At 37.7% G+C, this 9652-nt stretch overlaps 1 protein-coding gene across 2 annotated transcripts; it reads left to right on the top strand.

Moving 5' to 3' along the window:
* Window positions 1–6879: 6879 nt before the first annotated feature.
* LOC118742819 (transcription factor grauzone-like) lies at window positions 6880–9286 on the top strand. 2 transcript variants are annotated; one of them, XM_036475200.1, is made up of 6 exons: window positions 6880–7196; window positions 7245–7392; window positions 7447–7786; window positions 7837–8200; window positions 8261–8846; window positions 8908–9286. In XM_036475200.1, the coding sequence occupies exons 2-6, from the start codon at window positions 7282–7284 to the stop codon at window positions 9094–9096; spliced, it is 1590 nt and encodes a 529-aa protein (XP_036331093.1). In that variant the 5' UTR covers window positions 6880–7196; window positions 7245–7281; the 3' UTR covers window positions 9097–9286. The 2 variants fall into 2 exon arrangements, with proteins under 2 accessions (XP_036331093.1, XP_036331092.1); XM_036475199.1 differs by lacking the exon at window positions 6880–7196 and having other exon boundaries at window positions 7204–7392.
* Window positions 9287–9652: the final 366 nt, after the last annotated feature.

Below are 9652 nucleotides of genomic sequence, written 5' to 3'. Positions count from 1 at the left end.
CAAGTACAGCGTAAGATTTAGAAATGATGTGACTGATATGACTGTTAAAAGACCAATTAGTGCTGAAAATTACACCAAGGTCTTTGATTTCTTGGACTTTTTGAAGTTGAGTCTGAGAGATTACATAAGACGTCGAAAGAATATTGTGACTTTTGGAAAAAGTAACTTGAAAACATTTTTTAATATTCAGAAAAAGGCGAGAGCTGAGACACCAGTTGTGTAGAATATTAATCACAGCAAAAATTTTTAAATCGTCAGCATACAGCAAAAATTTAGCAAATGAAAAACAAGAACTCGCATCATTTATAAATAATACAAAGAGTAAGGGACCTAAAATGCTACCTTAAGGAACCCCCGATGAGGCAATGAAAGATTCCTATCCGACAAATAAGATTTGAGCCATTGCAAAAATACTGGGTGGAAACCTAGTGAGGCTAGCTTACTGACCAACAAACTGTGCGAAACTCTATCAAATGCTTTGGCAAGATCAGTGTAAATGCAGTCGACTTGGAAACCGTTCGAGTTAGCTGCAATACAATACTCACTAAAGACGCCTAGATTAGTAACCGTGGAACGGTTGGGTACGAGAATTTTGTTTATGGATTTAAGTTACTTCATAACGCCTCTTGGGAGAAGTCAAGATCTCCTTGTTGTTGTTGTTGTAGCGGCTACAACAACCCCGCCCAGATCGGTTGGTATCTCAGTCATTGTCGTCAAGTTCCACTAACGGCAACCCTAGGAAGCGTGCAGCTTCTGTGGGGTTTGTCCACAGGGACAAGGCCGTTAGGGTTGTCGGGTTTTCCGGGCATGCGAAGAGATGTTTCGAGTCATGTGGGGTCTCTCCGCATGCCGGACACTCATTCGGCACATCCTCATTCAACCTACTCAAGTAGGAGTTCAACCTGCTGCAGTAGCCGGAGCGAAGTTGTGCGAGTGTTGTGCGTGTCTCCCGAGGCAGATGAAGCTCCGTCTCGTCTATGTCCGGGGGTGGTATGCCTAGAACGGCATTCACAGGTCTAGAGTCTACATAACTCGAGACTGAGTCCCTGTGAATGCCGTTCAGGGCCTGTCTGTAAGCTGTCGGGACCAGAGGTTGCTTAATGAACCTCTGGACTTCGTCCGTCAGTTCATATAGATGCCTCCTGACGTGCCTAGGCGAGGGCGGGAGCCACAGAAGTGGCCACCCAAGCAGACAGCTGCTTGCAGAGCATTATATTATGCTCCTTTACAGGGAGCATTTGCGCCTCGCCGTGCAGGTGGTGTTCAGGCGACATCTAGAGGCATCCCGTCGCTGTCCTGAGTGCGGTGTTCTGTACAGTCTGTAGCTTCGTCCACTGCGTCCTACTAGTCCCTGGCGACCACACTAGCGCTGCGTAGTTCAAAACCTCCAAGGCTACCATCCGTTCCCATAATGTTTTTCGATTATCAAACAACTCAAATATCTGACAATTATTTTCATAAAACCGTTTTAGATCTTCTACACATACGCACTTACACAGTCCAGTACATCATTAATATTTTGATTTCCACTCATTTCACTTTTGTTTGTGCTAAACCAATTCAACAAATGGCGGTGAATAACTCAGTGTGAGGGCAGGACCAGGATGAATGTATTTGCATAAAAATTTATTAAAGCAAAAAATGTTTTGGGTAGGCGTCGGAGCCAATGATAACCATCAGTTACATCAGTGCTTAAACTCCGTAAGAGTTTTTGGGGGTGTGCGTCAAGCGGAGTGTTGAGCACCGGTTATTTATTTAAGTTAAAAAATTGGGTAGGCGCTGTGGCTAATGGTAGCTCTTGTACCACCTCTGTATGCCGAAGGCAATACAGAGCCCCGTGAGACAACTCCGAGAGAGATGTGATGCATCAAGCAAGTTTGTTGAGCATGATTTGGAGTGCCAGCAATTAACTACTTTAGTAGGTTTTGTTCTGCGGCAGTTGAGAAGTGCATTAAAAAATGCATACCCAATGAAGAACGAACGAATTATTTTTAAGCACAAGTGCGTGTGTTTATTCGCTGCACTTGGTTTTGGGCGGGAGTGCAATATACAAGTGCGTGTGTGTGTTCGCTGTTCTTTGTTTATGCGGGAAATGCATAACCCGCTTAAACAGGCGGCTTTTGCCACTTATTCTTCTTCTTCTTCTGCTAGTTGAAATTTCACTAGCAAGAACTTGCAGCTCTCCCGTGTTGTTACGCTCTCGATTAAGTGCTCTCTCGCAAATTTGTTGGGTTATCATACGCTTTTCCAGTAAAAATTTGCAGGTTCCAGTACAAATTAGTACTGACTATTGGTTACTCTACAAACCTAATGTTTACGTAATAGCTCATTATCATACAAAATCCATATAAACCCAAATCTCAAACTGTAGAATTTATAGCAATCTTTGATTTGAACTTTGAGTATAGAAAAAATATATATCAGGGCTGTTCGGGATCTTGTGCAAATAGTCTTAGATTAGATTAGATTTGAATTTTGTGCTTGCTACCATGGCAACCATCGAAACATATGTTTGTGATCAGCTGATTTTCTTAGGTCGGTGTTATGCATAAATTTTAGGTTTGTTCGTCGAGCAAAAAATTGTACGAATTTGTGCGAATTATCACAATTTTTGCCCAAATCGCGTTCGTGCAGACCAAAAAATTATCCAACACTCAAAAATTGTGAGAGCAAAGTGACAGTTCTCTTGGAGAGAAGTTGCAACGGGCGACCTTTTTTATGAAAAAAGGAAGTAAATAATTGTTGATATAATTAATTTAGTTAATTCCAGTGATTTGAACTTAATTCGGCTGAAAAAAATTTTATTCACAATCGGAATGCAATTGCAACCAGAGTCGATTTAAGGAGCCCGACAGCTATTACGATGAAGAAATTGAAATGTATGTTGAAGAAAGTCAGAACAACAAGAAATATACATGTATATCCTATTTTTGGCCATCCGAAAGAATTTTAAGTTGTGTTTTCGTATTCTCCAGCAAAAAATATCCAGTAACTTGCCAGTAACCAAATCTCGGAGAGTAAGCCAATATTTACTCCCAATGAGTGAAATATGCAAGAAAGTACGAAAACGCAAAACCAGGAAGAATTTGCTAGTTTTATGAACAGCTGATTAATTTTTTATTTTCCGATGCAACTTTCTTAGAAAACTGGTATTTTCAATTTTATTATATATTTAAATAGGTTTATTTTGTCAATTGCAACTCTAAAAGCACCACAAATAATTATTTTCTTAATGTGATTTACAATAAGCATCATGCCATCAGCTGTTTTTCTTACTAGCAAATAGTTGCTAGTAAAAATTTATCCAGTAAAAATTCAGTAAAACTTGCAAGTTCTTTGCTCCCTCAATTTCCCCTCTTTTGCTAGTTTCTTGCAAGTTTTTGCGTACGAAAACGACATCCAGTAAAAAACCAGTAAAATTAATACTGGATTTGCTGGATACGCGAACAGGGCTTTAAAAATTCTACAAAAATTGTTTATGTTTGAAATGCAACCGTGGACGCCAGCTGGCAGAGAAACTTGCAAATTTGCGTTCGTGCAGAAATTTGCAAGTTTCTCAACATGAGAGAGAATTTGAGAGAATTTTTTCTTACTCTCCGATATTTTGAGTGTTGGATAATTCTTGCTGGATTTTCGACGAACAAACCTTTTGTTTGGCAAACTGCGTGCAATTGTTGTTGCAGCAAACTCGGAGAGAGCGAGTTTGGCGACTCTCACAGCAAACTAGTTTTGTTTGGTCAAACTGCAGCAAGTTCGGTATTGTCATATACAAAAATTTTAGACAATTGTTGCTATACACAAAAATTGCTGTGATACCGAAAGCCAGAGAACTGAATTTATGCTGTAAGAGCTTCAAAGATTAGGGCACAGTTAATTGCCTATACGATATCATACAAAATATATTAATTGTGCGCGTTATGTACATCTGAAATTCTCATTTCGTGTTGGCAATAGCTATGAAAACCATAAATAACGTGCAACCCTGTGCCAAACTCGACATAACCACCTCCGAGCAAACTAAGCAGCCGCCATTTAATTTGGCAAACAAAAGTTTGTCTGCATAACACCGACCTAACTTGCAAGTTTTCTCTGGGAAAAATTTTTCCAGCAGAAATTTGCAGCTCTATCACATTTCGCTCTCTCAATTTCCCATACTTTGCAAGTTTTTTGGGTACGAGAACGCAAAACCAGTAAAAGTTTTCTAAAACTTTTAATAGTTTTGCGTACGAGTACACTCCTTTTATAATTAGGGAATATTACAGCAGGAGTGTACTCGTACCCAAAACCATGGTGGAATAATAGTTGCGTTCGCGTAGCTGTTAATTGTTCATGTTTAACCAAAACTTACAAGTTTTTGCGTTCGCGTACGCAAAAAACTTGCAAAGTAGGAGAAATTGAGAGAGCAAAGTGACATTTCATTTTGAGGGGAAGCTGCTGGTTTCTGCTGGAAAAACAGCTGGTTGGCATTTACGCAAATCACAAAATTGAATTTGATGGTCTGGAAGTTAAAAATTACAAAATGCGACTAATTAAACTTGTAAGAAATAGGTAGTTATTTGTTTAATCAATAATATGACCTTTTTGAATTAGTTATGGCAAATTTTATTATTAATGCTAGTATACAACTAAAAAGAGAATAAAGTTATTAAACGCAAAGTTTGTTGACTTTATTTTTAAAATTCGAAAATACGGTTATTTGGAAGGTGGGGCAGATACTCGTATCTCAAAGACTGCTTGAGTTATGGTGTACACGGACAAAAAATCATTATTACTAATTACCAGATTACGAAGGGAAGTTATAATAATCATTAATATTACAACTGACAAACAATCACAATGATTATTAATCCTAATCGAAATTCAACTCCAATGAATTTATTGGGTATAAATCTAAAACACCAACCGTTATGCCATAAAAACCTCCAAAAATATGGGTCCATAGAACTTTGCATGCTGATTTCAAAAACAAGAAAATTACTCAGCGCAAAAACGTTATCACTTAAAAAAATAAAGGACAGTTCATCTAAACGTGTGATTGCCTCGTTACTTCAGGAACCTAGTAAACTTGCTTAATTTTATTTACGAGATTACGAGGTATTTCTAATTAAAAACAAAAAAAATTAAGAATCGCTGATAGTGCTTAGCACTTCATAGAACCTTATAGGTTCAGGTAGATCAAAGGTTAGTACTCTAAAGGCCCGTTGTTCAATGTCTGATTAGCACAAATCGGAGGTAGAAGCTCCGATAAATACGACTGCTTTATCGATCACATGTTATATGCGTGATGTCGAAAACGTCGATAATGATGTTTAACCGGCAAGTAGTTGCTTTCAAGTCTGCTCGTTCGTTGTCGAAGGAGGAGGGAAGAGAGGGGAAGAGTACAGATATCTCCGTACCGTCAATTCGTTTCAAGTTTTCTTGTCTCTTTTGATCTTTTCGTTGCTTCCCATTTAAGAACCAAGGACTTGAATTCAGTTAAAGTTGACGCGTGTGGAAGCAAATAGAAAACACAAAAGAGAATGCGAAAAAAATTGCTTTCAAGACTTTACGTGTCTGAAAGAGGACTTAGGGCCGGTTGTTCAATGTCTGATTAGCACAAATCGGAGGTAGAAGCTCCGGTTAGATACAACGACAGCTGTATCGATCACATGTTATATGCATGATGTCGAAATCGTCGATAATGATGTTTAACCGGTCTAAAATTTGTAATAGTTTTTCCAAATTTTTATTGGACGGCGTTCGATAACGACAAAAAATTATCCAACACACAAAAGCAAGCGTTCATTTTGATGCAAGACGAGCGTTCATTTTGTACTGGCAAAATTTTACTCAGCAAAAATTATCCAACACGAAAACATATGATCACAAAACATATGGTTACAATTTTTGTAAACAAACAAAATTGCATTTTTCGAGTGTTGGTATTTATAGGCTTTCTGGCTGTCTGCTATGTGACTTTATGATAGCGCCAACTAGTTTTTACTTCTAGAAATGTTCCTGGCGAACATTGAACGTTCACTTTCCTTTTTTTCCATGGAGGCAACATGAATTTCAGTTTGTTTACAAATAAAACATAAACAAAGTCAGCTGGTGTGTCTTCTTCTTCCGGTTTTTGCAAGTGATGGCTAATTTCCTATTCGTTTACTTTTTTGCTTTTTCTTCTCTTTGGGAGAGAATTTTCGCTTACTCTCTTCATTTTGATTGTTGGCTGGTGTTGGCTAATTTTGTTATCGAACGCAACTATTATAAAAAAATCTCAGATTTAACCGATAACTTTTCGGTGTCCATCCTAGTTTTATCGATTGTTTTGCGGAAGAGAGGAGAAATGCCAAATGTAAAAGTAAACAAAAATGTACGCTAGCAAGTGAAAGAGGTTTGTAAAGGTATTTTTAATAAAATGTTAAGTTAAAATATATTTATATTGCTTAGTATAGCAGAAAAACGTGATCACGGTGGCACAGAGAAGAAACATAAATTTTCCTTGAGATGTGAGAATAACTAGCACAACAAATTTGACGGCTAATAATCTGAGATTTGCCTGTGTAAACGGGGTGATTAAAAAATGAGCTTTGATTGAGATAATATTGATATGTGAACATAGTTTTACTTGAATTTGCGCAATAAGAAAATGAATTTCCACGAAACAATCGATGAAAATATCGGCAATGTTGCCTGTTGAACTTTTTAAACGAAGTTAATATTTCTCCATTTATATTAGTAGTATCTATAAATCAAAAAAGAAAGCAACACTGGCTACGCCAGAATGCTGGAGCGAGGGAACTGCCCGTTATCCAACCTTCTATTATTTAGCCTGATTACAGTTCAATGCGAGCGTGAGTGTGAGCTTTTTATTTCGACCAATATCTTCGTTGTTACTTAACTTTTTGCAATAGTTGATACATCAAAATATAGAGAATTAAAATATATTTCAGAAGTATAGAATAAAAACTAATTTAAAATGCATAATATGCCTTTTTTCACGCTCATACTCAACTGTGTGCGTACGCAAAGCATTCGCATGTGAACGACAAGTTTTGACAGATGTGTGTGAGCGTCCATAAGAATACAAATGGAATTCTTTGCCTTTGCGAAAGTTCACGCTCACGTTCGCATTGAACTGTATATCTAGCTGTAGGTCGTTTTTGCTGGGACCTTGTTACTGTATTACTGGGATCTGACATTCGATTAAATCGGAAGTATTGCTCATCTCTATTTTTATTAGCCAATTTCTCAATTGTTTTTAGTTTGGTAGGCTACTGTACAAGATAGATACTGCTAGATATGATATGCAGACTTTGCATAAAACACTCCAATAGTTTCGTGAACATATTCGATGAGAATGGAATGCAGCTGGGGATATCTGATATACTTGGACGCCACTTTTGGTTCAAGGTACAATACGATTTTTGTAATTTTTAGTTTTTCATCTTAGCTGTTATGTTTTAGCCACATCCAGATGACAAATCGACGGTTATTTGTTCCAATTGCTGGTTGAGAGTCAACGACTTCCATGAATTCTATGTAACAGTGGAGACGAGACATGCTACCCTTAGTGTTGATGATGTTAAAAAGGAGCAATTTACTGAAGTAATAGCTAATGAATTCATCGATCCCGATGTTGGTATTAAGGAAGAGTTTGCCGAGGTATCTTGTTTTTCGGATAAGGCAACTTCCGACAGTGAGAGTGAACAGTTGAACCCATTTTGTGAATTGGATACTGAAAACGTCGCGAAGGGCGAAGATATTCAAATATCCGGAGCAACCCATACGAAAGAGGGCATAGAAGGTAAGAGGGCGCATAAGTAATGCACAAGTTTTAATTCAGTTTGCTAATAGACAAAACTGTGTCAAGTTGCACAGTACAAAAAAAGCGGAAAAGCATGGAGACTAAAAAAACTGCTAACAGAAAACCAAAAGTACTTGCACGAGTTCGGTCTGAAAAATTTGACACTCGTGAAGAAATTAAAGAAAAATCGGGCATTAAAACGTCAAGAGAAGATTATGAAATGGTGAGGCAATACATACAAATGAGTTGCGAATTGTGCACTTTTATCAGCGAGGATTATGTTTCACTACGAAAACATTTTCGAATTCAACACCCCAAAATTAAATCATATGTTCGCTGCTGCAATAAGAAACTATTCCATCCACACGAAATAGTACAGCATGCTTATAAACATTTCGATCCTGAATTCTTCAAGTATGATAATTTACTAATTTACTGCTTGTATGTACTTTATTATTGTTACATGTTTAACAGGTGTAAAGATTGCCAAAAAGTTTTTTCAGAACAAACAACACTATCTCGGCATATGATTTCCGCTCATGCACCAGAAGAGGAAATGAATTTCCATTGTGACCAATGCCCTAAGAGATTTTCAAGACAAAAAAAGCTAGAACTTCATCGAAACAAACATGTACCTATGAATGAACGAACATTTATATGTGACCAATGCCCCAATAGTCGTTTTGCTAACAATGACTTATTGAAAATTCACATTTGCATGCGACATCGACGTGCAACTAACGTTTGTTATGTGTGCGCTAAAGAGATACGGGACAAAGCGTCTTTCGAGAATCACGTACGCTCACATTCCGCAGAAGGTGGCCCAAAGGTCAAATGTACAGTCGAAGGTTGTGACCATTGGCTAAAGGACGAATTTAACCTTCAGCGCCACATTCGAAGATTGCATACCAAAGAGGACAAAATGGTGGCGTGCGACATATGTGGACGGGAATGTAAGAATCAGTGTGCACTAAGCAAACATAAGCGGCGGGTACACTCTAACATAGTATTCACCTGTGGAGTATGCAAAAAAACCTTCAAGAGGGCGATATATTTGCGGGTACAATCAATTGTTATTATGTCGCATGATAAATAAATACCTATTAAACTATTTTTTGTAGGAACATATGGCACAGCATACTGGTGAAATCCTCTACAAGTGCCCTTTTTGTACCCGTACTTTCAATTCCAATGCAAATATGCACGCGCATAAGAAAAAAATTCATCCTATTGAATGGGATAATTGGCGGAAAACAAATAATGGAAGTTCCCAACGATTTATGGAACAGAAAAGTCTACAAAACCAATAACCAGCATATTCCATCTTAACGTAAAATTAGGACGCAACGAAATGGTGGAGGAGTAAATTAAATATTCTTTGATATACAAATTACACCAAAATTTCTTCAAACTAAGGGCTGTTCGCAGTTAATGCGAAGATTGTTTAGGTTAGGTTAAAGCTTAAATAAACGGCAGCGTAGTTCTGGATCAACTCGTTAATTCGGAATTATCTCGGAAATTAACTGCAGCTGATCCGGTTTAAGTCCTAGAGTTAATTCCCAAACTTAACTCGGATCAAGCGAATATTCGATGACAACACTGACGAAAACTCAGAGGGTAGAATACAGAGAAAGTACAAAACTAGCATGGACATATACCTTTCCATCAGTAATGCAGTCACCGTACTAATTTAGATAGGAATCCAATAAAAATTGAATATGAACTTAATTGAATGTATACGGAGACTGTATTACCGACGACAAAGTGGATGTCCAGCTAGTTTTGAATTTTCTTTGTGTTCTACGCTCTCTGAGCAAACAAATATGCAAACAAAGCACCCAACAAATTCATTAATGGTAGCCGAAT

The sequence above is a fragment of the Rhagoletis pomonella genome, unplaced genomic scaffold (genome assembly GCF_013731165.1).
Source record: "Rhagoletis pomonella isolate Grant_MI unplaced genomic scaffold, Rhpom_1.0 Rhpom_scaffold_00007, whole genome shotgun sequence".
Classification (NCBI taxonomy): Eukaryota; Metazoa; Arthropoda; class Insecta; order Diptera; family Tephritidae; genus Rhagoletis; species Rhagoletis pomonella.
The sequence above is the reverse complement of the archived record's forward strand: the minus strand, read 5'-3'. Positions and strand labels throughout refer to the sequence as shown.